Source organism: Rhamphochromis longiceps, linkage group LG12 (genome assembly GCF_057381845.1).
Source record: "Rhamphochromis longiceps isolate RC_006_pf linkage group LG12, R_longiceps_female_GT1.1, whole genome shotgun sequence".
Classification (NCBI taxonomy): domain Eukaryota; kingdom Metazoa; phylum Chordata; class Actinopteri; order Cichliformes; family Cichlidae; genus Rhamphochromis; species Rhamphochromis longiceps.
Genome location: NC_140568.1, coordinates 44,345,143 through 44,372,993, shown reverse-complemented (window position 1 = coordinate 44,372,993; position 27,851 = coordinate 44,345,143). Strand labels below are relative to the sequence as shown.

Below are 27,851 nucleotides of genomic sequence, written 5' to 3'. Positions count from 1 at the left end.
CACGCTATTTGCATACCCACCGTCTTTAAAGCGTTTCAGCAGCCCGCAGATATTCACCTTCCTCCTGATGTACGTCACAGTAAAGCGACACTTTCAGACGAAGCGCTGAGACTGTGCAGACGTCAGACGCGGCGCACAATCGTGTTCAGTGATGGTGACATATTGTTGAAGTGTATTGATGTCCCGGTGCCAGTTTTTATTTCACAGGAGTCGCCTGTTTGTGCAGACGCTGCATGTGAAATGGAAACAGCTGATGTCGGTACAGTTTGGTGTTTATAGTCAAAGTCGGCTCTCGAGCGTGCGGCGAAATCGAAGAGACAAGATGTCGTGTTTTGTTGATTCTGGGGCCCTTTTGTGTCTTTGCGTTGCCGTCGTGGTAAATACAGCCACGATAATGACGCACAGCTACAAGCTGCAGGGAAGTGACAGAGCTGCTGTGTGTGTGTGTGTGTGTGTGTGTGTGTGTGTGTGTGTGTGTGTGTGTGTGTGTGTGTGTGTGTGCGCGCGCGTCCTGTGAACCACTGAAGCAGATGATGAGGTAAAGAGTGGGCGGAGCTGTGCAGCTGGTCTGGTGTTCCCCCTCGAACGGGTGTGTGTGTGTGTGTGTGTGTGTGTGTGTGTGTGTGTGTGTGTGTGTGTGTGTGTGTGCGTCCTGTGAACCACTGAAGCAGATGATGAGGTAAAGAGTGGGCGGAGCTGTGCAGCTGGTCTGGTGTTCCCCCTCGAACGGGTGTGTGTGTGTGTGTGTGTGTGTGTGTGTGTGTGTGTGTTTCTATTTCAGGATAAATATGGGGAACATTAACTGTGGTCATTTTATTTTTCCACAGCAAAGTAAACACAACTTATCAAAGTAAATGTGTTTCTAACAATCAATAGAAAAGAATAGAAAGTAGAATCTTTATTGTCACTGTTACAAGAACAATGAGGTGCAGTAGCTACTATAATAAATAATAAGTACAGTTTAAAGTGGGAGGGATGTTGGTTCCATTAAAGTATAAATAAACATGCAGTTTATAAATGAAGTGTGACGTGAGTGTTGGCAGTGCAGTTATCCTCCAATCAGGGTGGAGGTAGGGCGTGTCTGACAGCCTGTGGGTAAAAACGTCTGAGTCTGTTTGTCTTCGACCTGATGGAGCTGTAACGTTTACCAGAGGGAAGGAAAAGTGAGTGTGCAGGGTGTGAGGGGTCTTTGATGATGAAGTCTGCCGGTGTAAATGTCTCTGAGGGGGGTTAGTGAGGTGCCTCTGCTGCCTTCACCACCCGCTGCAGTTTCCTCTTGTCCTCCACGGTGCAGCAGTCGAACCTGAGTGTGCAGCAGTAGGTCAGAAGGCTCTCGATGGTGGAGCGGTAGAAGTTCACGAGCAGTCTCTGGGGTGGTTGGGCCTGACGCAGCTTCCTGAGAAAGTACAGCTTTGTTGTGCTTTTCCTACCTTGCAGTGAATAAATGTGAGGAACTGGAATTAGACTTACCCGCACCCCCACTCGTTTTCATATCTTAGTGAGGACATGTCATTGACATGTTTCCCCCTAGCTGCTTACTATAACCATCAAAAATGAATGTTAACCCTAACCATAACCTAATTGTAACCCTGAGACTAAAGCGTGAGGATGTGACTGTTGGCCCTCACAAGTATAGTAGCAATATGTGGGCCCCACGGAGATGTCTAAACAGGCACACACACACACTCTCTTACTGCTGCTAGTTTTATCTCACCGTGACGGAGACGAACCTCCGTCCTCTCCGTTCCCCGTCTCCCTGTTCAGAGCTTTCCTCTGTTTTATCCTCACGTCTCTCTTTGCTCTTCCTCACTGTGAAGAATAAAATATGTAAGAAGTTTTGAATCTCAGCTTCATTGTGTTCGATGAGCTCATATGAAGTAAAGTCAGCCGGGTTTTTAGGAGGTTGGTGAGAGAAGCTGCAGAGTCTTATTTATTTATTTAAAGACTGTAATTGCAGCACTGGCCGGTGTTATTTCTTCCTTCAAGTTCGTGTTTGAACTTGAACATTTGCAGCTGTTTATTGAAATGCAGACAGGAAATGGTGCACCGTTGTTAAATAACCCAACAGGTCGTTTTCATTGAAGGGTTTCATTGACTTAAAGCGGTTTTGTGCAGACAGCGCTCCTCTGGATGTGTAAATTGGTCGGCTGCTAAAGCATCAGGATGATTAGATTACATCAGCTGAGCTGTGTTAATCTGGGATTTGTTGCTGGCTTTGATCTCAGAGATCTCACTTTCTCCCTCTCCCCCCTCCCCGTCCTTCTTTCACCTCGCCCAGGGTGGCCGGAGGCGAGCTCTTCGACTTCCTGGCAGAGAAGGAGTCCCTGAGCGAGGAGGAGGCCACGCAGTTCCTCAAGCAGATCCTGGATGGAGTCCACTACCTGCACTCCAAGCGGATCGCTCACTTCGACCTCAAGGTACATCTGCAGCTGAACCGAGTCCGCCGTGCGTGCGTGTGTGTGCATTTGTGTGTGTTTACATATCTTTGTGGGGACCAAAAATCTGAAGTATACTTGTGGGGTCCAACAGCCCGTTTGGGGACAAGTGCGTCCCCACGAGTTCGAAGAGAGTCAAAATGTGGCTTTAGTGTCAGGGTTACAGTTGGGCTATGGTCTGGGTAAGCAGCTAGGGAAAGCATGATGTCAATGAGGTGTCCCCACAAAGATATGAAAACAAAGTGTGTGTGTGTGTGTGTGTGTGTGTGTGTGTGTGTGTGTGTGTGTGTGTGTGCTGTACCCACTGATAAAAAAGATAAAATAAAAGCTGTGTTAGTTCAGTGGCTCACATTAATAACACGCAGGGCTGAGGATGTTGTGCACTCACAATGAAAAAGATCTAAAAACAACGAATCGATTAATCGAATCATTCTGAGTCTGTCCGTGTCTCCTAGGAGATTTGCCAAATGTTCAAACGTAAAGAGAAAATTGACGATGAAAACGGATCCGTTCATGTTTAGTTGGGAAAAAACGACTGAAACCATCATTAATATTTAATTAACTGTGCACATATAAAAACCAAACTGGAGCCCTGAAAAACTTTGCTATGTGAAATACAATGATGTTTAAAATATCTGAGCTGTGTGAGTTCAGACGATCTCAGAGGACACAAACGTGTCTGAGTGAGCGCGCCTTTCAAATGCACTTCTTACATGCTAACTAACTGGCTGTGTGATGTTCAATAGTTTGTCTCGGTTTTCCAGGGATTCGTCTCATTAACGTCCTTAAACATGAGAACCAAACGTTTGTCACGGTTTTCTGTCTCAGTGAAACCCTGGGAGTGTCCTGCTCCTGACCGTCAGCTGACTGGAGCGCTGATAACGTGGCATCTTTCTGACCACTCTGGTTTCTCTCTGTGTCTCTGGGCTCATAGTCATGACTAATCTGTTGTTTAAAGGTCTCTGTTGTTAGTGGACAGTTTTCCAGAGGGACGAGCAGAGGTCAGGAAGCACTCGGCACAGTGCAGCACATTATGTTTCCTCCCTGCTGGACGAGCTCCAGTGTTTCTGGTTGTGAGTGTTCTTTGTTTGTGTCTCGTCATTATCATTGATCAGTTTTCCACTTGCGCGGCGTCCTGGTGTCCTCGTACATCACAGTTTGGGACACGCTGGCCTCAGGCCTGCAGATAATGATAACCTCTGAGCTCAGCCGCTCGTGATCGATGCCGGAGCTTTTACCGAGCACGCAGCCTCCGCTCCGCGCATTAGCCGCCGTTATTCACTGCTCGGCTTCAGACTTCATTTAATATACTTTACTTACTGATCCCACTAAAGTCAGGCGTCTTTTATATTTCCACCCGTGTTCTGGTCATATGACGCTTTATAAGATGTTTTGTGAGTTTTAGTTGGAGGCTGTTTACGCTGCTTTTATAAGGAAATGCAAAAGTTTTCTTTTCCAATCAGCTGTTAGAGACCGTAACGTGACCTGTGAACTCAGTGCGTGTAATCATTTAGAGTCACCTGCGCTTTTACTGGAAAGTATATGAAATGAAAACTCGGCTCCGACGCGTCAGCTCTGTCTCTGTTTACCGATCGTGTATCTGTGTTTGCGTTCGCCGCCTTGTCGCAGTTTCCACTTTGCTCCTGGTTTAAGGTGTCCACACGATGCAGACGGAGACCCGGAACAGCTTGTAACCCACATTGGATCATCTTCCTTCACTCCAGCATAAACATGAGCATAAACATCGCTGCTGGTGGAGCAGAGAACAGAGCGGGCGAGCTGTTGTCAGCGCTGCCCACAGCCAATCTGTTCCTCCCCGCACTGAATCCCAGGCTCGTAATCGTGCTGAAAGGACGAGACCTGAAGGGAACGCGGACTCATCTAAAGCTCGTCTTTGGCTTTCTATCCTTTCTCCCACTTCCTCGAGAGGTTTCCACTCATGATTTGCATGGGATTTCCATCCCTGATGAGCCTGCTTCCTGCCAGACTCTTCCTGTGTGCTCCTGCCTCCTCCTCTATTTGCACACACAGGACACGCTGTGTTTCCTGCACACGTCTGCTCTGTTTCTGGACGTCTGAGCTGTTTTTCATTGAAATCATGGCGGGCAGATGGACGTGCTTTATGGAAATGTCACCTCCTCCTCTGTCTAATCGCTTCAGTTTGATTTTTACAGTCGATTCATAACAGTTCCCTGAAAGGTCGATATTAGAGAGACGATCAGGTGTCAGCAGCACTGTCTGGACAAGCAACCTGCTGCAGAGGAACCGCAGAGAGAAAACCTGAACTGTGTGAGAGATAAAAGTTGATGACATGCAGCTGTTGAATGTAAACACATGTGGAGTGAAAGGAGGAGAAGTGTTGTGTGCATCATGGAAAATCACAGGAAGTCCAGAGCTGCACATGTTTGCTCAACAAAGACAGTTTGAAGCCTGATCTGAAAGTAGAGCTGAGTCCATAAGAGAGCCCCTGACAGCTGAAGGCTCCGCCTCCCATTTACTGTTAAATACTCATAGCGTCTGTTTGGATAACAGGTAGTCTTTAAGATGAGACAGGCCTGATTATTCAGGAATTATTAGATTATAAATGATGATAATTATAAGTCCAGCCTGTGAGTAAGTCTAGTTCCCGTCTGGTTCGGCTGATGAATCCTGTTTTCTTTGCTCCTCTGCAGCCGGAGAACATCATGCTGCTGAACCGCTCAGTGCCTCACCCGCGCATCAAGATCATCGACTTCGGACTCGCCCACAAGATCGATTTTGGCAACGATTTTAAAAACATCTTTGGAACTCCAGAGTTTGTAGGTCAGTGTCCCACAGCTGTGCACACGGGGCTTTGTGTTTCTGACACTGTTCTGTTTTCCACCATGAACACACACACACGCACACACACACACACTGCACCACCCTGTTCTCCTGGCTTCATCCCAGAGGTTGCATATTGTGAGAATGGACGCCAAATGTACCGGAGGGACCGAGAGAGAGACCTGATAATAGGCCGGAGATTATCAGAACTGGCCCCTGCTGCCTGCACACACACACACACACACACACACACACACACACATTCTTGTTTTGATATTTTAGTGAGGACATCTCATTGACATAATGCTTTCTCTTGCCACTTACCTTAACCATGAAAAATGAATGCCTAACAGTAACTATAACCTAATTGTAACCCTGACATTAAAACCACATTTTGAGTCTCACACTCGTGGGGACGGGCACTTTGTCCTCATAAGTGACTGTTGGTCCCCACAAAGATGTCTAAACCAGTACACACGCTCGCAGAGACACCAGTGCCATCTGCCCTCATCTACTCTTCTCTGGGGCAGCAGCCAACCCTCCACCTGGTGCCAGTGCCCACTACCAGCAAGATCCAGGCCAAGACCAGAGCACGTTCCCGCTGCAGCGGGGTGTCAGCGGGCAAATGGTGTAAATAAAGATCAGGTGGAAGAAAGCCAAACGATGTGTGGGATAGACGATGCTGGAGAATCGAGTCAGCTGCAAAACATAAACATTCATGCTTTCCATAAAATAACATGTTCTTTATTTGTTCTCAGCGCTGAAAACCTAAAGTGTTGAAGCAGCAAATAAGAATAAAAGCTCAATATAATAAAATAAGATTCAAAATAAATTAAGTCCTTCTGCAAGTCTCGTCTGAGTTGGTATTTTAAGCCATTTTAAAATTTCAGGAAAGTCTGAGGCAGAAAAACTGAATCAAAAGTTAAAAGTCAAAGTAAAGTTTAAAAGCTTTTCCCTCCACGGCTGCTCTCGCTGCTCCTGCAGGCTGTTTGTTTAAAATCCAGGATTCTTGAATCCTGCTCGTCTCTGCTCGTCTCGTCTCCGGTATGAAGCGAGCAGATGAAATGGCAGATGTAAATGTAAATGCCAAGAATAATAATAATAATGGATTGCATTTATATAGCGTTTTCAAGGCACCCAAAGCGCTTTACAATTCATTCACTCTCACATTCACACACTGGTGGAGGCAGCTACAGATGTAGCCACAGCTGGTAAAGTGTGTTGCCCAAGGACACAACGACCAGGACAGAGAGAGCAGGGGGATCGAACCAGTGATCTTCCGGTTACAGATGTGCTTCCCAACCCCCTGAGCCACGGTCTTGCTTTTGCAGTTTGCATTTGCAGTTTCAGTTTTTGCTCTGCCTCGGGAACGCAGCGCTCGGCCGCTGCAGGGCGAGCTGGAAAAGGTGAGTGTGTGATACTGACGGCGGCGTGCTGGGGCTGTAATAGCAACAGGAAGTTAGTTGTTGTAGTTCGCCCTGCTGTTCTGGCTCATTTACCAACACAGTCGGCTGTTAGAGGCGAGGCCCTGATGCACGGCTCATGGAGGAAATTAAGGTAGTTTAGATCCTTTAACACATGATTGCTGCAATTTGCATCGAGTTGTTCTCCGTCTCTGCGTCGCAGCTCAGTCACAGCTCCACACAGAGACGTAATGAAACGTACTCTAACGCAGCGCTGCACCCAAATGTAAAAACCACACAGATATAAAGACACTTCTGCAGGTGGGGAAACACTGTTAGCTGATTTATTGTCAATAATAAACTAATAAAGGCTGAAAACGTATTGTTTACAGTCTGGAAGCATTTGATTGGCCCATAAATGGAGCTGCAGGAAAAACGATGACATCATCCCGTTGATTTTTGTGGGTTCTTCTTTCAGATGAAGGATGTTTTGTTTCAGCACGATTAGAAATGAATTCGGTGATTTGTCTTTGATTATTCACACATTTACAGACAAGTGGGGAGAAAAGAAATCGCAGCTTTAGCAGGCGCCATAAAAAAATCCCACCTCTGAAGGAACAAACAAATCAGCGAACCTAGCCCAAAGCGATCGTGCGCTCCAGTAAAGCTCAGCAAACTCTGAGAAGAATTAGTGTGGAGAAGAAGTAACGTCTGTGTGCCGACCTGACTGCTAACAATCTGCTGTTTCCTCGCAGCTCCTGAAGTCGTCAACTACGAACCTCTGGGCCTGGAGGCAGACATGTGGTGAGTAAACACGCAGAGCTTCATCCCAGCTGTGCGTCTGCTGTAGAATACATCGAGGATTTTCATGGTGTTTGATGTTCGAGATGTTGAAAAGCTGAACTCTGTTTCTCTCTCCTGCCTCCGCCCAGGAGCGTCGGTGTGATTACCTACATCCTGTGAGTATCTCAACCCCGCAGCAAACCTGCTCTTGCATAAACTGTATGTAAGCGATGGAGCTTTTTGAACCTGCTCTGCTTGTCTGACTGTAATTGGAATAATTACAGGATCAATCGAGCCGTCCGCTCGTTTTTCTATTGCAACCAGAGGAGTCGCCCCCTTTTGGCCATTAGAAAGAATGCAGGCTGACGGCTTTTACACCTGATGGGAAGGGACCAGTTTTTATGTTTCACTTTGCTGTGTGTTCACTCGCTGAGCGTGAGCAGCAGCGAGTGCCAAGACGCGGCGATCTCAGCGGCGTCTCTCTGACCTCGGTGGGCGAATCTACGGTGGCCCTGAGAGCTCAAATGCACTGAAACATCAGAAATTAGCAGCAAAAAAAAATAATTCAAAAGCTCATAAAACGTGACGGGCTCACGAGCTAACAGGAAACAGCTGCGAGCAAACACGTGTGTCCGCGATTATGAATCATGTGATTAAAACACGCGTTTCCTTCCATCTTTGATCTTTTTGACTCTTCTTTTGTCTTTTGTGCGAAGCCTTTGTTTTTTTCTTGATGCCGCTTCGTGTCACACCCAAACCAGCAAACACCCACAGAGCGCTTTAAAGATGGCGTCGGAGAGCTACTGTTGTGATTGTGTTCGTATTAAATATCAAGCTGCGAGTTGTTGTCGACTGCATCCAGCCCACAGCTGCTGGATTTCCACGGTCAGCGGCTGGTTTTCACCTGAAGAACGTTTTGTTCCAACGCCATCATCAGTTTCTTTGATTTCTTTGTTCTTCGTGGTTTCATTTGAGGAAGAGTTGAGCTCAGTCACCAAACGAAGCCGTCACAGGGTCGGCGACACGTTTCCTGTGGGCTCGCCGACTGTCACGCTGTGATGGGACCGGCTCTCATCGCACGTCCAATTATCCACTGATGGAAAAGGTTGTTTAATATAAAACTGATTTATACTAGTAAATTCCTGCAGTGTTTGATTATTTTTTAAAGAAGTGGCCTTTTTAGAAGGATGTTTGCTCCGGCACACTGAACAGCCCTGTTATTAAAAGCTTGTTTTTCCTGCTGCGCGCACACTGGAACCTAAATGAGCCGAAACTCGTCACAATATTTAAAACACTTTAAACAGATCAGATATTTGCCTCTGAGCCACAGATGGGATTTTCCCAGTCCTGATAATCTCTGCATGTAACTCGCACGTTAAGCTGTTTTTAATATTTGAAAACTTTTCTTTTATTTGCTCTGATTCTTAAATATTAGCGCTAACGTGCACTGTTGTTTGAGGCTAGTCTGCTTAAGCTAATTGACTCTGGACTTTATCCTGCTCTGCCGATGCTTTGATCTTATCAGCATGTCGTTGGGTTGATAAAGGAGCTCAGAGGATCGCAGTAGTCTGATTAGATCCAACAAATTCTCCTGAATTCACTTAGTTTGGTCTTTAAAGCAGCCGTTCTGCAGACAGCTGTTTGTGTGCTCTGTGTTTGTGAAGCAGTCGCCTGCAGACGTGTCAGCACAGTTTAATTCAGCAGCAAAAGTGAAGTTCACGTCCTCGACGACCCGCCGGTCGACTGCTGCCGGCTCTCGATGATCCCGTCGCCTCTCTGTGTACTCAGCTGAAGGCTTCCTGAGCTCCCGCGCACCTTTATCCTTCAAAGTGACACCTACACCAATTTTTCCAAAAAACAAATCGCACATTAGTTGCGTTTGCCTACACAAACATGCGAGCGTGCCAAACAAAACAAGGCGAGAGAGAGAGGGAGAGAGAGAGAGGGAGGGAGGGGGTAAATGCCCAACGCCAACCTAAAGGTGTCATCAGAATATTCAATAATAAGCAGCTGCAAACAATACAAGCTTTTCAGTTTGCATGATACACAATCTCAAACAAATGTGTCTGTGCTCACACACACACGTGGGGTATTGATATCTTGTGGGGACATCTACCCAGTCCCCACAAAGACATGAATACAAACGCACACTCACACATGCATCCCAGTTCGTGGCGTCCGCCCACACAGCTGTCACAGCTCAGCCTGGCAAGGTAGAAAATAGATTGTTCTCAGCTTCTTATCACAGCAGAGCAACAGAGAGGTGCGCTGACTCTTCATCTCTCACTGGCAAATGTAATGTATAGTGTGTGTGTGTGTGTGTGTGTGTGTGGGAGCGTTCGGTGAGCGTGACACGATGACCACAGAATCATAAACAGTGCTCTGGGTAATGAAACGCGCTCTTATTTCCTCTTTCATCAGGCCTGGCGTGCCGTGCGCCACACAGCCTGGAATCCTATGACTGAACGTGGCGCCTCTCTGCTCTGCTGACCCCCAGTCTGGCTTTCAGGCTGGTCACAGGGCTTGATTTCGGCCTGGTGCTCAGTGCACGAGTGTTTTGGAGAACCAGGAGGTAAAATGTCACCAGGAGTCCTGACGTCACACTTCCCTGCCGATTGTATCGCCTGGCCTCGTAACGAGCCGCCGCAATGACTCGTTTGTTGTGAGCAGCTTTATACAGTCGATAAATTCATACATTTCCACTCAGCCTGAGCTCGACCTGCACCAGCTCCACGCCTCCCCCAGATCACATGTTAATTAGCAGCTGGTGACGGGATGCAGGAGTCGGAGCAGAAGGGGAGGCCGGGTTTGTCGGGAGCTGCTGTTCGGTTTAACGGGCTAAAGTCCGGGAGGCCGAGCCCTCGTTAACGTGCACGACTGCTCAGCCCTGCGTGTGCTGCGCCGTGGTCTGTCCATTAAAACGTGCTCCCCTCAGTGCATCTGCTTTGTGTGTGCGTTCAGTGGAGAGGTGCATTAAAATTCCTGCACTCACACCGAGAGCGGTCCAGCTGGTTTCCCTGAGAGTGTTTGATAGCGACGCTTCACTAACGAGTCACAGTTATTTGCAGCTCTTTAATCACATTCACTCAGCAAAGCGTTGTAAGGTTGTAGTTTGGATTTCAGGGGCTGAAGCTCATCAGCGTTTGGACTAAAATCAGAATTCCTCTTCCTTTGTGATTACAAGACAGCTGAGCTGTAGTCAGAGAAGGTTCCACCTGATGTGATGCAGAGCTGGTTTGTTAAAGTCCTCACACAAAGATAAAAACCCGCCAGCCTGCACGTTTCTGACCTCTCCGTTAACCTTTCTCGTCCTGCAGCCTGAGCGGAGCCTCTCCTTTCCTGGGCGACAACAAGCAGGAGACTCTGGCCAACGTGTCGGCGGTGGACTACACCTTCGATGAGGAGTTCTTCAGCAACACCAGCGTGCTGGCCAAAGACTTCATAGCGAGGCTGCTCGTCAAAGATCCAAAGTATGTTCTGTTTCCATTGTATTTGAGATCAAAGCGGCCTTAGAGTCACATCAGAGCAGGAGCTGCTTTAATCACGACAAACGTTTCCATGCAGAGCTGCCAGACTGCAGGGTGACTCCTTCAGACACAAGTCTGCTTTGAGGCCTTCCTGCGTATCCTGACTCGAGGTGGTTTGGTTGACGGTGTGATTTCCTCCAGTCAGCTGAACAACAAACGAACACATTTCGTCTTCAGCTCTGAGTCTTGGCTGTAACAGCAGCGTTTAAACGACGCGTTGGCTTCTAAATGATCGCTCTCTGATTGGTCTCGTTTAATCGCTTTTAAAACGCTGACAGGAAAATTGAATAGGTGCTTTCTGCAGATATTCCAGCTACGCCTGCCTCCTCGCTCGGCGCCGTGCCTTTTGGCGCTGGCTCCTAAAATTGTTTGGACCGTTCCCTCGTTACAGAGTTGCTGTAGCAACAGCTGAATGGCTGCAGCTGTGCTCGAGGACAGTTACCGCCATCAAGCTCTTTTCTGCTCGTAATTACGCCAGCTCCTTTCAAAACAACGGCGTGAGAACGAGGGGGCTAACAGAGGTGATTAATTGTAGGTGTGAGGATGATTTCATTTGGATAACCTTAAGTCAGAGAGGAGACGATGAGGGGTGGGCATGCGCTGCTGTAAACAGAGAGACTTTACCAGCTTCACCTAATGGGGCTTTCAGAGATGACGGGCCGAGCGCTTCGTAATGGAACGGCTTTTAATTGATCTGCGTCGAGGTTTGCATTCAGGAAGATAATGAAGAGATGCTGTTATGAAGTCTGCTGGGTTAAAGCTGCACCAGCACAGGCCTGGAAATCTGGGAACCTGTGTGGCTGGTGTGAATGCAGTCGCCTCGGCTGCAAACGGGGATGTGGTGGCGATCGGGCCGAGCCAAGAGGAAGCGGCGCCTTCGCCAGGTTCCCCAAAATCTATGTAGGACGTACGGAAACCTTTCCTGAACAATGGGCTGTTGTTGGACTGAGGCCGTCCCTGAAGCACATCGAGCTTTACTAAATATTAATCATTAATGTTGGTGCAGCACTCTGTCAGGTTAACTTCTGCTTTGTTTGGATGAAATGTGAGCGTTTTAAAATCTGTCAAACTGTTGTCTGTCTCAGGAAGTAGCACCGAAGTGCATCACGTAGATTTGTTCCCTTTACTCCGACGACCACGCCAAGTTTCTCGGTACCGCCTTTCATGAGACGCCGCGTAGAGAAGCATCGAAAGAGGAAACTGAATATTCCAGGTTAACAAAGAGCAGCAGTTATATCTTTATTGCTCATTAGGTGCAGAGCGACAAAGGTCAGCTGTGTAATATCAGCAAGCAATTATTAAAAGACGCACAGAGACGTGGCCGAGGCTGCAGCCTGACACGGACGCACAGCTCGCACACCTACAGCCAGTTTACACTCACCCGGTGTGGGTGTCTGTGGACTGTGGGAGGAAGTAAACCCACACAGGAAGCCTGGCAGGTTCAAACAGAGGGCAGCAGGTTCAAAGCACACAAAACATTTTACAAATAAAACCAAAAATACATCTATAACCTGTAACTGCCTCAGATTAAAGCAACTCAAATGAAAACAATTAGGAGATAAATGAAAGTCCTGCTGCTGTCAGGCTTTGTGTCTCCATCCCAACTGTGTGTTTCCTTTGTAAAACAGAAAATAATCAGCATTAATGCACAAAGAAAAAGACCGAAGCTGAACCGCAGCAGCTGGAACATCTGATGGTGAATCATCGAGTTTCCTTTTCTGTCCACAGAAAGCGAATGACCATCCAGGACAGCCTGCAGCACCCCTGGATCAAGGTGGGACTGATGTCAGCGTTTGGATTTTGTTGTCCGAGCTTTTCTAACTTTAACATTTATCTCGTTTCGTTTCCTATAATCAGCCAAAGGACACTCAGCAGGCTCTGAGCAGGAAGGAGTCGGCCGTCAACATGGAGAAGTTCAAAAAGTTTGCAGCCAGGAGAAAGTGGAAGGTGAGAGTTTTCCATCTTACTGGTTTCTACGCTCACGCTGAAGCTTCAGGAGCAATAAAAGACATTTCCCATGATGCACTCTGAAAGCTTCTTGCTACAAAGTCTCCTCATTGGTGCTTCGCTGTCACTGTTGATCGCCACGGGGTCGCCGCAGCCATCAGATTCACCGCCGGCTTCTTTACTGCGTGTCTGCTTCGGTTCGTCACAGCTGACCCGGCGACGCTCCCAGCCAACACAACGCAGCGGCGTTTGAAGCTGCGGCGCTGCTGTCGCCATGTTTCTGTCTTCTGTTTGGTGACTCACAGCAGCTCCTGGCTTTGCAGCAACCTTCATCTTTGAGGATTTATTTATGTTTGATACACAAAAACCTCCAAAACACACAAACGTTAAACGCAGCTCAGGCTCATCTCGAAATTCAGAGGGAAGAATAAAAAACTGCAGCGACACAAAGAAAACCTGCTTTTAATAAATGAATTCTTATTAATTGGATAAAATCATTTATGTGTTTATTGATCATTTGAGGTCATCAGTTCGCTCTCTGGTGATGATGGTTGATATATAATCTGTAACATCGACGTGAAGCTGGAACATTTGCAGACGTGTGAGGTCGATCCACGTGCAGGTCAGCGGGTTACGAGCGATGAATCGGAGCAAAGAACAGAGCAGAAAATCGCTCTCCTGCCTGTCGGCGGGGATCCTTAACATGACGTGACGTGAGCTTGTTCTGCTTCTGCACATTCACCGACCCCGTGTCTTCTCTGTTTGTCTCTTGCAGCAATCGGTCCGACTCATCTCCTTATGTAACCGCCTGTCCCGCTCCTTCCTGTCCAGGAGCAACATCAGCGTGGCCCGCAGCGACGACACGCTGGTAAGACGGGGCCTCACACCAGCAGAGCAGCACATAAATACGTTCAGCTTCATGCACCTGCTCCAGCTCTGAAGTCAGTCCTTATCTCCAGCCAAGAGTTAGAGTAACTGAGACGTGCAGCGCGAGCGCTTTCAGTTTGACTGAATGTTCAGTTACAGCTCAGGTATTTGTGGCCTGACAGACGGCAGAAAACCATCTTTTCCTCATTCCTGCTGCGCGTGTGTGTGTGTGTGTGTGTGTGTGTGTGTGTGTGTGTGTGTGTGTGTGTGTGTGTGTGTGTGTGTGTGTGTGTGTGTGTGTGTGTGTGTGTGTGTGTGTGTGTGTGTGTCTTTGTTGGGAGGTTTACTGTACTTGTGGGACCGTCAGCCCTTATGGAGACCTGGTCCCCACAAGTTTGAAGCCATTTTTGAGATTCAAAGTGGGTTTGAGTGTTAGTTACAGTTTGGTTATGGGTCAGGCTGAGGTTTACGAATTCATTTTCCATGGTTAGGGTCCAGGGAAAGCATTATGTCAGTGAGATGTCCCCACAGGTCATGAATACCCAACGTGTGTGTGTGGTTTCCAGGCTCCCGGCGTGCGTCCGTCTGCGGTAAATGATGAGTCAGCTTGTTCGGACACACGGAGGCTTTTATGTTGTTAGCGTGTCCGTTTCCAGTCGACACGATAAGCTGGACAGATGTAAACACTGCAGCTTCTGTGAGGAGCTCAATCATTCACAAAGCAGCCGAGGCCGGCCCTGTTATGTCATCAAAGGATTACACAGCAGCTTCCTGCCGTCACAGGTGACCTGACAGGTAGGACTGGGCACGGTGAGGTCACAGCGCCCCCTGTGGTTCAGGGTAACAAACACAAGCTCTCTGATGGAGACTTCCAGGCAGTTCCACGGTTTAGTGACTTACCTGAAAAGCAGGTACAGGTGGGTGTTCGTGCTCTGAGAACAGCCCGGCCTGCTGGGACGGCTTTGTGAATAATTAAGTTTCTCACAGAAGCTGCAGTGTTTACACGTGTTCAGCTCATGTTACCGAGGTCAGCTCCGCTAGTTCAGACAGCTCATTATTCCTGCATGCTCCTGCAGGACTGTTGTGGTTTCTTCCTCAAATGAACCTTTTGATTGTTGTCTGTCTTGTTTTTTTTATCACACATTCAGGTATTTGTTCTGCAGTTTGGATAAAAACATTTGAACTTGGCAGCGATGTGAAGCAGAAAGACTTCATGTGATTAGAGCTCGTTCTTGCTGAGCGTCTGCTTGCATCACCGCTCGATGCATAAATGGATGAGTGTGGTTACCGTCGCAGTCGGAAGGCCGCTTCTTTGTACTGCAGTTATTAAATCATTTCTGTGTATTTTGGAGGTCACAACGAGACCCGGAGGTCTTTTTCACGTGTGTGCGATCGAGGTGGGCATGGAGCTCCCAGCAGGGCCTCGCTGCTCGTGCATGTTTGTGCTGTTTGCAGCTCTCCGAGGTGCTTTAGTCACGGCTCGCCCAGCAGCGAGGTTATGTTGAGGAATGCGGCCAAAGAGTCGAGCTTGGCTGAGCAAACGCCACATCAGCCTCGCTCTCTCGCTGCCTCCTCGCCTCGCTCATCGTCGTCTCTTTGTGCAGCGAGGCGGCACGGCCGGTTGCTGCGCTGCACGGCTGACTCTGGCTGAAGGTGACCGGGTCACGTGTCGCTGACAGAGTCGTAATCGCTGGATTCTCGGTTTAGATCAAGTGAGCAGCAGAGGATTAAATGTCTTTAACCGTGTTTCTCACCTGTTTAGGACGAGGAAGACTCCTTTGTGATGAAGGCCATCATCCACGCCATAAATGACGACAACGTGCCGGGTCTGCAGCATCTCCTCGGCTCGCTGAACAACTACGATGTGAACCAGCCCAACAAGGTGACGCACAGACACGCTCAGCTCGTTCCTGCTGAACCCAACGAATCTGAAGTAGTGGCGCAGAAGCACGTCTGCCAGTGTCTCTATTCAAAACTGAATACATCAAAGTGAAGCAGGCGCCACCCTGAGTCATCCACACAGAGACGTGTGTGTGGAGCTGTGGATGCGCTGCCTCCATCTTTCTCTGAGAAGTCACGCTTTGAGTTTTAGACGCTGGGACCAGGTTAAGACTCGGTAACGAGTTGGCTTTGTGCTGAGGTTGGGAAACGGGTCAGACTCGCGCGAGCGGCGTTTCTTTAAACGTTCACATTTAACAAAGTCACCATTCAAACAGATAAAACCGTCACATTTGCAATTTTTATAACTAAATAACTTGTTTATTCTTCATGATCCCAAGAAATTGTGAAAATCAGGGAATAATTTTCCCTTTTCGGGCATTTTTCACACCTGTGTAGGAACGCTGGCTCAGCGGGAGCAGCGATTTATTAAACTGAAGATCTCAGTTTTTCCACTGCAGGCACGTCTCACAGGTATCCAGTGGGCTGGATTGCACCGCTGTGCTCCAGATTCAGATGAATCATGCAAATAATTTGAGAAATTATTCAGTTGTTGTGCAGCCTCGTGTTGCATAATGATGTTTGTGATGATGTTTGATCCGGCTTGTTCCAGCTCTGATCGACGCAGAGAGCTGATTGGCTGTCAGAGTTACATGTCTGAGCTGTGCTCCACACTGTGTGGACGGAAATCCTGCTTTCACATCCAAGGCAAAACGTAGCAAAGTGGACTATCCACCCAGGAATATAAAGTCTGACACAACCATCCCTCGACTTTATTAACCGCTTATCCAACAAATCCCAACGCCAACAAAATCATGACAGATTAAAAGTTGATTAAAGAATAAATTGAAAGCTTGAATCGTCTCAAAGATCTCCATAAAAATCTTTGTGTCTTTTCCATATTTATTTAAAGCTGCCAGCATCCCAGAAACTAGGTCGTCCCGTCCTCCAGCCAAAACACAGCAGAAGAAAAACAGCCTGACGTTTTAAACACTGACGGTCCACAGAGCATGTTTCCACAGAGCGTGTTTCCACAGAGCGTGTTTCCACAGTCGGGCCCACAGTCGCTTCCAGGCTCATCTGCCACCTGCAGACTTTTGCAGTGTGTAAACAGGTGAAATCTGCAGATTTGAAGTGTTATTGTGAAGCATCATCACGTCTTCATTAAAGAACATCAGTGAATGTGGGCGGAGGATGTGCTCGTGGTGCAGCGTGTTAGGGAGGCGTGTTCACGTCCGGTTTGTGGCACCGAGGGAGCGTTTTATGGGTTTTTATAAATCAAAGCACAGCCTGGGCATGATTACACAGAAACTAAAACACGCTTAGTTTTTACACCGCGCAGCCTGATGGTCGGGTACATGTCAGGACTTGGCGGGCGATGTGAGGACGAGAAGCCATTAAACTCAGTGAAGTGTAAGAAAATAGGAAGAGGAAAGAAATGAGGAGGGGAAGGATGAACAACCAGAGGCAGAGTCGGTACCTGACAGACTCGTCGGCTCAGTCTGTCTCTGCTCAGGGACTCGTTCAGAAAAGGTCATCTCGCCATTTTCATTCATTATTCCTACCTCAGTCTCGTTTACTTCCTCGCCACGTTTTCTGTGTAACTACAGGCTGTCAGATTGAGCTTTACCGCACAGATTAAAGACGCAGCGTTCACACATAAACAGGAAGCGTAACACGCGTGTGTGTGTTTTGCAGCACGGGACCCCTCCCCTGCTGATCGCAGCCGGCTGTGGAAACATTCAGATCATCGAGGTCCTGATGAGGAAAGGAGCGGAGATCCGGGCCCACGACAAGGTAAGAGCCGGACCTGCTGTGACGAAGACTGCATGGAGGAGCTGTAAGGCGCATAACAGCTGACCTTTGACCCTGCTGTGAACCAGGACAGCTTCAGATGCTAACAGCAAACTTTTTTTGAAAATCAAATATTATAAAAAAATCAATATTTCAGGGAACAAACCTGCTTCGACGTTGCATAATGAAGGTTCTCATGATTGTGAATATTTGGGCCTGTGTAATGACAGAAATGAAACACATATCAAACACAGTCGAGTGATCAGAGCCGCTCCTCTTTGCTGATTGGCTGTTTCATACGCAGTAATGCTGGGATGGACTCTGATCGTCGGTTCGTCCTTGCTCTGCGTGCACTGATGCTGTTGTGGTGCCTCAGAGGTTTTCTATCATATCTTATAAACACATTTTAATTTGAAATAAGAAAAAGTGTGAGATATCTTCTTCTTTAGAAAAATCAGAAGCTAACGTAGACGTGAGGGTTGAGTTTAGCCCTGCGGGCTCTGCCTGCAGCACGGTCAGAGCCCACGTGTGACAGCTGACGTCGACTTGTTTCTTTGAAACTTATGAAGTTGCTTAAGATTGTTCAGAACCAACAAAGTGCATCAAACACAAAACTTGTGCCGCTGCTAAAACTCTTTGTCACAGCTGCATCTTCATCAGTGAAGCGTCAGAGACGGGAGGAAGACTTTAGCAGAGCCTGAAATCGTTTCCCTTCCGATAGCCGACAGTTCCTGGAAGTTCTGTGAGCAGCTGAACATCCGCAGCAGCTTCTCCCTGACAAACGTCCTTCATCGTGCCGTGCAGTCACTCTGTGCTTGCACCGAGCTGCAGGTCCTTCCTTGTTTTCCAAGATGTTAGAAAATAAGAGACGTCTGGAGCTGCTGACCCACACCAGGGTCGACGTCACGTCTCCGAACTCTGACGCAGCGATCTCGTTGCCTTTGATTTGATTTCAGTGCCACACATGAAATCAGGTTAATGCTGCACACGCTGACTTACAGCATCAGGCTGCCATTAAATAAAGTTTCATTCTGTCATCATCGGTGCAGCGAGTTCAGGAGATTTATATAGAGACGTTATGACTTTATACAGAAACAATGAAAGAACGTGTTTTGATCTCGTTCCTCCGTTTAGAAACCACAGCTTCAACGTTGTGTCTGAGCCCAACATCCAAGCACATCCTCAGAACGATCCCGTGTTAGAGAGCACGGCACAGTATTGTCCAAGGATGCGTTCCTATCGTGTGGCTGCAGACTCTTTACTAAAGGTCAGGGATAAATCCTGCAACGCTGTTCTCTCTCCAACCCTCAGAGCGGAGCCAACGCCATCTACTACGCGGCGAGACACGGCCACGTGGCGACCCTGAGATTCCTCCATGACAAGAAGTGCCCGCTGGATGTGCAAGATAAGGTAGAAAAGCAGGTCCTTCCTCTCTGCACGTCTCACACTCACATGGAAAAACACACACTTACTACGACTCATCATGCTCTGTTATCTGTCAGCAATTACTCACTGCCTCCTACCCACAAACCCCTCGAGAAGCATTACTTTGAAATGCCCAGAAACACACACACACACACACACACACACACACACACACACACACACACACACACACACAGCTTTACACATTCACACTCTCACATTTCCACACCTGTGGAGAAAACCAGTTACTCTGGCATTTTATCAGCTTATTTGCTGTTGCTATGGAAACAGGCCTTGCAGGGAGAGATGGGATTGGTGCGTCTGTGTGTGTGTGTGTGTGTGTGTTTGTGTGCTTTCGATGCTAGTGCAGCCTCGGCGTGCCTTGCCTGGGCGTCCAAAATCCCAGAAGCGTTTTCCCGTCTCTCCGATCTTCACGAGGTGTCCTTTCCTGTCTGCGAACGCTGAGGCGGAGCCTAATCTGCGCTGCACGCGCTCTGCTGATTACTCTCCAGCTCCCGTCCAGGCGTCGTTAAAGTTTCATCTTTCTTTATTACACAATAAACCCCAAATCACAAGCCGAGGCGTTTGTGTGGAACTAGATAATTGCTTTGTGAGAACAGAGAAGCCAAAGGACCTTTCAGGTTTATCATAACAAGGTGAATCTGCGGCGGGTTTTTATGTAATTCGCCAAATTAAACCGCTCTTTGAGGGTTTTTCCTTTTTTCCAGAGTGACTCAGTCTCTAAGAAACAAGTAAACACGTCGTCTCGCTAACGAGCGTTTACGCTGACTGCCAGCCCCAAGTCTGAAACTCGTGGGTCAGTTTTTAACGAAAACAGAAGCGGAGTCAGAGTTCTAGTCAGAGTCAACATCCACAGCGTCCACGCTTGGTATGCATGGTCTGTGCACGGTCTGTGCATGCAGTGCAAACATTTGGCTCTGTGTTGTGTTTCAAGAAGCAGGGAGGTGAGTCCGCTGCTCCCTGTTAACATCTACTGGAGGTTTTGGCTACTATACGGAAAATCTGGGATGTTTGACCAAACTACAGAATCTAAACTGGAGACAGCATTCCCACTTATGGTGTCAGGATCACAGAGGCCCCCTGCTACCTCCACCTGCTCCTCTGATGGGTGATGGAGGACCGCCCTCTGAGGAAGCTCTTTCCCGCTGCTTGTATCCTCGGCCCTGTTCTTTCGCTCGCTGCTCTCGGGTGAAGATGGAAACAGAGGCTGTGCCGCGTGTCGTCTCCTCCAGTCTTTCACACATTGTTTTTGTCATGCAAGAGAAAATTTGCACGCGTGTCAATCATCTCTCATCACCGTCTAGCAGCTCGTGCAATCAACCAGCGCCTGGAATAATAAACATTTCACTTCCCGAAGCTGAAAGGAAGGTTCTCCAGGGAATCCTCCGGACACCAGCAAAGCTTCGTCTCTGTCACTGCGTTTATACTTTTACTCTGAGATTTCATAGGAACCGTTTTTATCTGAACCGTCCGACGTGTCACAGACGTGTTAGACGTCACGTGTGTCAGTCAGGTGGGTGTGAGCGACAGACACACAGTCGCTTCTTTTGTTCTTTTGTTTGACTTTTATGACACAATTTGATCGTTTCTAGCTTACTGCTAGTTTAATCTGCTGCTTTGTTATTAACATATTGGCTGTTGGTCACCTCCAGTCCGGCGAGACGGCGCTACACGTGGCTGCTCGCTATGGCAACGTGGATGTGGTGAGCTACCTGTGCAGCATCCGAGCCAACCCGGACCTGACGGACAGGGTGAGCGAGTGCAGCGACGGCATCGGAATAAGAACCGAGGGGTTGTTCGAAGGCCGCGGGGTTTTATCTTTGCGTTCCACGTTTCTGTCTGCAGGAGCAGGAGACGCCGCTGCACTGCGCTGCCTGGCACGGCTACTCTCCGGTAGCCCGAGCTCTGTGCCAGGCGGGCTGCCACGTGGACGCCAAGAACCGCGAGGGGGAGAGCCCGCTGCTGACGGCCTCTGCCCGCGGCTTCGTGGACATCGTGGAGTGCCTGGTGGAGCACGGAGCCGAGCTGGAAACCACCGACAAGGTGACCAGAGCTCAGCCTGATTTATTTTGGCACATTTTACTTTTACTTTTACGTGTTTTTGTGCGAGGGTTGACTAACAGGTCTCACAGCACACAGGTCTCACCACCTGTGCAGGTCACAGACACTGACCCGTCTGTGTTTGTGTCTCCAGGAAGGCCACACAGCTCTCCACCTGGCTGTGCGTCGCTGTCAGGTGGAGGTGGTCCGCTGCCTCCTCAGACACCGCTGCCAAGTGGATCAGCAGGACCGCCACGGAAACACGCCGCTCCACATCGCCTGCAAGGATGGAAACCTGCCCGTCGTCATGGCGATCTGCAATGCTAAGGCCAGCCTCGACCTCCCCAACAAGGTGAGTGCAAGCACTTCCCCCCCAGACGGCCCGGATACGCTCCCTGAGGCGTTCCCAGGCCGCGCTGAGAGGACTGGTGGTATCACATAGTTTTCAGACACAGCTGTCCTCCTGAGAGTGAAGGTGGAGGTGAAGGACCTCCTCCTAACTCTGCGCTCCGCCCCCTCCCTCACATTCAGACACTGATGTTAATGTGTGGGGTTTTTATTTTTCGTCCCGATGCCGTTAACATGAATACGCTTTCTGTTTTTACTCTCCTCTTACATAATCTTCAAGCACATCTACTTCAGCGCCAGCTCAGCGATGCCGGTGTTATGTGATGTGTTACAGCACCTTGATGAGTCAGGCCGAACGTGTCTCTGTCTTATAAAACACGCTCTGCGTGACCAACAGCACCTGAGTGATTGAGCTAGCAGCCTCGGCGCTGCAGCCTTCACCCTGCGGATCGTGCTGCAGATGGGCTGCAGAGCGTTTTGCATTACTGTCACAGGAGTCTTAGAAGCACAAGAAGAGCAGAAGTAAACGACAGCTAACCGAACCACACTCAGCTTGACGCTCTGCAGGAAGTGAGATCCATGAAGTAATCTTCCTCACGAAGAAGACTCCTTTAAATCGAACCCCATCAGCTCAGCTGTGAGTCAGACCTGCTCCACATTGACCACAGTTTCAGATGATGAGGTGTCTGTGCCAGTAATCCCTGCTCTCACAGACTAATATGGTCGCCTCACTTGTGTGAGCACAGAGCTCCGCCCACCTGCTGTTCGGTTTGTGAGGAACGGCCAATGAGAGGAAACTCTCTCATAGGTAAAGGAGTTAGAATAGTTTGACCTGAGAGCAAATGTAGCTGAAGAAAAATAAGACGAGTTTAAATGAGTGTTTTAGATCGTTGTTTTGCAGCGGAGCTAAATGAGGCCTAATCGCAGGTGGAGCATTGATAAAAACACAGGAAGTAGAATATAACGCAGTGTAATGTTTACAGAGGTATGGGCTGTTTTCTGCTGACATATTTTAAAATCGTCTTTCTTCTGATATCTCCTGCCCTCCTCACACACCTCTGAAGCTCCCGTCCTCTCGCCTCCCGCATGTTTCTGATTCTACTTTCTATTTTGACACCATACATTTAAATAGATTCTGCGACGGGGAAGCTTTTCTCGGCTTTTTCTGCAGAAACGTGTTTTCAGCGTCGCACAGGGAGGCGATGTGCATCGGGAGCAGACGGCGCTGCCAGAGACGTCGTGGTTCATGCATTATTCTCAGCTGGAGCTCGTTTCTTTTAAGCTCGTGTGAAGCAGCGAATCACAGGCTGCTGACTCTGGGTCGGTCTTTGCTGTCAGCTGCAGACACCGAGCAGAGAAATAAGAGGGTGGGATTGAAACCGTCTCCAGCTCAGTTTGCAGCATCACAAAAACAGGGTGGATGTTCTTCCAAACTGCTGCAAAGGAGAATGGATTGAAACACCTCCGTCACTGAGCTCTGATTAAATCCCAAAGCTTTTACTGTAACATCAACATCGAACTGCTCTGGATTTATGAGATATTGTGGTATGAAATTGATGGCAATTATATGGTGTTTACAGTAATTAGCGTTGTTTTCAGGGCACTGTGTTCCTGCTCTAATCAGCAGTTTTATTCTTCAGGCCGAGCGACCGCAGCGGGAACAGCGAGCAGCCGATCAGCCCGCCGAAGCACGACCGTGCGCTTAATTAGGCCGAGTTAGCGCGAGGCAAGAGGGGGAAACGCCGTTCAGTGTTTGTTTAGAAAATGTGATAAATGTTGATTTCAGTGTTTGTGTCACTCTTTTTCCTCCACATTTGTGTTACAGTGACGGCAGCTTAAAGAGAGCAACGTTTTATTTTTGCCAGCTTTCTTCTGATTGGCTGCTCCTCATTAACAGGAAGTGGGTGGGGCTTCTCATAGAGAGATGTGTACCTGAGAAAACCATCAGATATCTGCTCTGTATGACATCACGCAAAGATTATTTATTGATTTATTGAAAAGAACTGAATGTGAGCTTCTTAAAAAGCTTCTGCCTCAACATTTAAACTGAGCACGCTCAGAAGGTTTTGGCGTTTTCAGGAATCCTTATTCGAGCATTTCTGCTCAGCAGCCTCAGTTATTAAGAATAACCTGTAAGTGTCAAAGCGAACATGAATGATTGTGTGCGTGACTTTCACCGTGTCCGGCGCTGACGTGTGCTGCTTCCTCTCTCCTCTGTGCGTCACAGTCCGGCAGAACTCCGCTCCACCTGGCGGCGAACAACGGGAGCCTCGAGGTCGTCCGCCATCTCTGCCTGGCCGGAGCGAACATCGACGCTGTCACCAACGTAAGGCACCTCTCTGTTTTACCGCTCGGGCGGGTGCAGCAGCACCTCGTCATCATCGTGATGAGACTCTGACAAACCCAGTGCAGCCCTTTGGTCTGTAGGACGTGTTCACACGTGAAGCTGCTGCGATCTGTGACTCGAGTATGGTGGGGGCGTGGTCCACGCCGACACGCCTCATATAGTATGTAAATTGAAACGTCGCTCCCGTGCTTGTTCAGATATTGTTTGCGTGGCGATTGTTCATTTTCTGCTGGGGCTGCAGACGAAGGCGCCGCTCATGAATCCTCAGTAAAACTGGGAAATTCTTCTGGCATCGTTCCCTTACCTCCGCCCTCGTCTCCGCCCGGCTCAGCTGCACCACCTGTTTGTTTTTTAATAATCTCATCCTCTCAGAGGTTTTCAAGGCGAAACCTTCTCCTTGTTTCTTCTTTCTTCATGTTACTGAAGTTCTTTCGACCTCTTGAACCCTGATGAGCTTCCTTGCAGTGTCCCATCCACTTCCCTCACAGTCTCTCGCTTTGAGCTCTTAAACTCTTATTAGAATATTTAAATCCCAGCTGGCAGTTTGAGAGCTGCACCATTAAATCAAATGAAAAGTCTGCTGAGGATTTTAAACATTAGTTATTAACATGTTTGGGGGCTTTAAAATTTCTCTTTGAAAGTCCAAGAAGTAAAAAACTGTGAGCACAACTTCAAGACTGTTAAATTTCCAAAGACGTTTCCTGTAGTTTACGTCTGTGGGGTCGTTACGAGCGCTTAGCTTTGTTCAGGAGATTGTGCAGCAAGACTCCTGTTTGTCACTGTGTTTGCTGCACAAGGCAGAAGAAAGCGAGCAGGAGAAACGGCTTCGTTGTTGTGCAGATGAGATATTTAAGACGAGTGAATCCAAGCGTGGATTTGGTGACTGCACAGAGACGTTTGTGCCGAGTCTGCGGCAGGTGAGGCGTTAAAGGCTTCAGCAGCCGCGGGCTGAGAGCTTTTATCCAAGCGCTCGGGATCAAACGGTTCCACATTCAGCCCTGAGTGGGTTTGACTTTACGGATAAGTGGGAGTTCATGTCCAATCGTTTTAGATCCGAAAGGATTTTTATTTCTCGTTCAAAGCTCAGCGCTCTGAGCTGATGCTTCTCCACGCCGAAGGCCAGGAGATGACTTCATCCGAGCCGCGTCCAGGATCCAAGTGGTTTTATGAAGAACTGTTATCGTGATTTTATAAATCAAACGTAATTGAAAGAGTTATGTCACGAGCTAAAATTTCATTTATGTGAATGTTAATGTTGATCGTTTGAAGTCTCTAACAAACAAAAACACTCGTGTCAAATGTTCGGTACAAGAACTGGACTCACAGTGAGCGAAGAAGCAGCCAAAGACCGAAAGAGACCTTCAGCGCGTCAGGGTCGGCGCGTCAGCCTCCATCACGGGCGCCTCCCTGCTTCTCCTGCCAGAGCTCACAACATGACCTCAGTTGTTATTGTGCAGATGTTTTCAGCCTGTTCAGATATGATTTCCAGATGTTTCCAGCGTTCTCCGCCGATATCAGAAGTAACGTGTTTTTGTCCGTCATTGAAACTCGTCTCAGAGCCTCAAATCTAATTCTGCTCGATCCTGATGCATTATGTTCTTTCTTTCATTCCATTGAATTGATCTGGTTCCAGCAGCAGACGATCCGCGCTGAGCTTTTTCCCTCTCTGCCTTCCCGGGATGTTAATATTGTATGGCAGCTGATGTGCTGTGCATGTTTCATCTGGAGCGCACACTGGGATGTATAATTCAGTGTCAGGGAGGACAACGGTGCCTCTGTGATCTCTGCCTGGTTTTTCTGTGGAGGCTGAAATATTCTTCCAAATCATTCCAGCCTCTGCGATTTCACCGTTACTCGTCGTTCCCGAGCTTCCGTTTCAGCAGATATTTAGTCTGGGCTGGAAATACTGTGGATGATCTAATATTCCTCACATAACGCCAGCCGTTCATCTGTCACTGCCAGGCATCAGTAGTAATAATCGTGACACTCAGCCATCTGTGTGAGGCGAGCACAGCGAGAGCGTCCACGCGTCTAAATGCTCAGACTTCATTTACCCAATCCAGTCGGCTCGGGAGGTCGACGATGTCGAAGTCCGATCGTCACGACGAGCTGTTTGGGAGGAGGCGGCGGCGCTCTGTGGGCGTTTCAGGCGTCCGTGCAGGTTTTCCCAGCGGAGCGTCAGCCAAGCCGGACAGTGACAGATACATGAACGCTGTCAGGAATGTGGCGTTTGTGTCGGAGCGCTGGAGCGGAGAGGGAAAGTAACCTGTGTGTGCGCGTGCGTGTGTGTGTGCGCGCGTGTGCGTGCGTGCGTGTGTGCGTGTGTGCGCGTGTGTGTGTGCGCGTGTGCGTGTGTGTGTGCGTGCGTGCGTGCGTGTGTGTGTGTGTGTGCAGCTGTAATTAATCCACTGACATCAGCTGAGAGACGACGCTGCGTGATGAGGAATAACTGTCATAACAAACAAAGGTCACTTCAGGCGCATCGATCTGATTTATGTAAATGTCGACGTTTTTGGAGAACATTCATTAAATGAAAGCAGCTGACTAATAAATCACTAACAGCAGACGTCAGCATCGATCAAAACAAAATATCTGCTGAATTTCCTGTTATGATGAACAAGTAAATAAATATACAAATATAAATGATTTGTGTATCTAATCTGCTGGTTCTGATCTAAACTGGTTGAACACGTGATGTAAGTTTGGGGGAAACACTCAGTTAAAGTAAAAGCAGCGTCTGCTGAACTGGTTTAACAGGAAGCTCTTTTTTGTGCTCGAGCTCCTTTTTCATTATATAAACTCCAGAAAACGAATGTCCTCAGTGGAGCTGAGGAGGAGCCAGAGGAGATGTGATGTTTACTAAAGACCTGACTTTTTTTGTTTTCCTCCTGCAGGATGGAAAGACGGCGGAGGATTTGGCTTCGGCCGAACATCACGAGCACGTCGTGTCACTGCTGGGAAAGCTTAAAAAGGTAAAGAGGAAGAAGAAGGCTCAAAAGGCTCGAGTTGGACTGATGTGTTCAACCAAGTTGTGTCAGCTGAGCTTGTTTGAAGAATGAGGCTATAAAAAAAAATGATGTGATGCTGTGAACGCGGTTTAGGAAGTGCAGATGATGATGATGGTGGGGGTGATGAGGCACAGTCGGGCTTCACAGTCGTCACACTTGGTCTATTTCGGTGCAGAGGTGTGGAGAGAGACGTCTCGGGAAGACGGGAGGTGTTAGATTTTAGCGATCCGCCGTTTTTAGACTTTGGGGCGCAGTTTGCTCGACACGTGAAAGGACGAACACTCGGTGAAAGCCAAACCTTTCATCTCCATGACGATCAGCTTCACCCTCCACAGCGGCGTGTGTGCGTCCGGTGTTCCCGGTCACAGCTACCAGGACACGCTCAGACTCCTCGTCTAAAGCTACGTGATGCCGACGTCTCTTTTTTTCTAGAAAACCTGCTGAGAATCGGTGAAAACATGAAGCAGCAGCTGTGAAAACAGCCGCCGTCTGCACATGCTGGGCTAATCTCAGACACTTTGGCACGTTTGAAAAGGCCGACTTGTCGAGAACCAAGAGGGGGAGAAACCCGGCGGCTTGAAACGAGAACTCGTTCGTTTTAAAGCCGGATTCTGTGAATCACACGTTTTGAAATTGGAAATGAATTATTTTTTGACACGTTAGCATAACCCAGGTGGGATTAGGAGCGCGTTCACATCCCACGTATCTGCTCGCAGCGTTTGGGGCCACTTCTGATGCGTGACTCATTGGATGGTTAGAGAAACGTCTTAAACGGCTCCATCGAGCTGTCAGATCTACGGCGGCGTGAGCAAGCAGCTGGCTTTTGTTGTAAATGTTTCCTGCGGCTGAGTCACTGTTTCATTTTTACAAGAACATTAAGAGCAGTTTTAAAAACCGTCCTCGTAGCCCGAAGAATCGATGATGTTTGGAAGAAAGCGTCTCCTGTAACGCCGCTCACAGCCACGGCGTTTCAATGCTGTCACATTTAAATGTTTTATAACTGAAGTATTTATAGACACATAAGATATGGAACGTTTTGTTTGAGTCACAGGAACTCTCCTGTTCATCCACCAAAATAAAAGCATTTAAGCTTCCTGCGTTGTTTTTAACCACTCTGTCCAATGAATGGTAGACAGACGCCTGCAGGCGGAGCTCACATCCTCAGT

At 48.3% G+C, this 27,851-nt stretch overlaps 1 protein-coding gene across 2 annotated transcripts in view; it reads left to right on the top strand.

The window, feature by feature from the left end:
• Positions 1–27,851, top strand: part of dapk1 (death-associated protein kinase 1) — a 65,371-nt gene that overhangs the window by 27,860 nt on the left and 9,660 nt on the right. For both annotated transcript variants that reach the window (XM_085426505.1, XM_085426506.1), the window contains 16 exons: positions 2,279–2,417; positions 5,108–5,237; positions 7,396–7,444; positions 7,573–7,599; positions 10,741–10,893; positions 12,679–12,724; positions 12,808–12,897; positions 13,673–13,765; positions 15,527–15,646; positions 17,401–17,499; positions 18,808–18,906; positions 20,595–20,693; positions 20,788–20,985; positions 21,137–21,334; positions 23,558–23,656; positions 26,572–26,649. In XM_085426505.1, the coding sequence (XP_085282631.1) occupies positions 2,279–2,417; positions 5,108–5,237; positions 7,396–7,444; positions 7,573–7,599; positions 10,741–10,893; positions 12,679–12,724; positions 12,808–12,897; positions 13,673–13,765; positions 15,527–15,646; positions 17,401–17,499; positions 18,808–18,906; positions 20,595–20,693; positions 20,788–20,985; positions 21,137–21,334; positions 23,558–23,656; positions 26,572–26,649 (1,717 nt within the window). The remainder of the gene's footprint in view (positions 1–2,278; positions 2,418–5,107; positions 5,238–7,395; positions 7,445–7,572; positions 7,600–10,740; positions 10,894–12,678; positions 12,725–12,807; positions 12,898–13,672; positions 13,766–15,526; positions 15,647–17,400; positions 17,500–18,807; positions 18,907–20,594; positions 20,694–20,787; positions 20,986–21,136; positions 21,335–23,557; positions 23,657–26,571; positions 26,650–27,851) is intronic.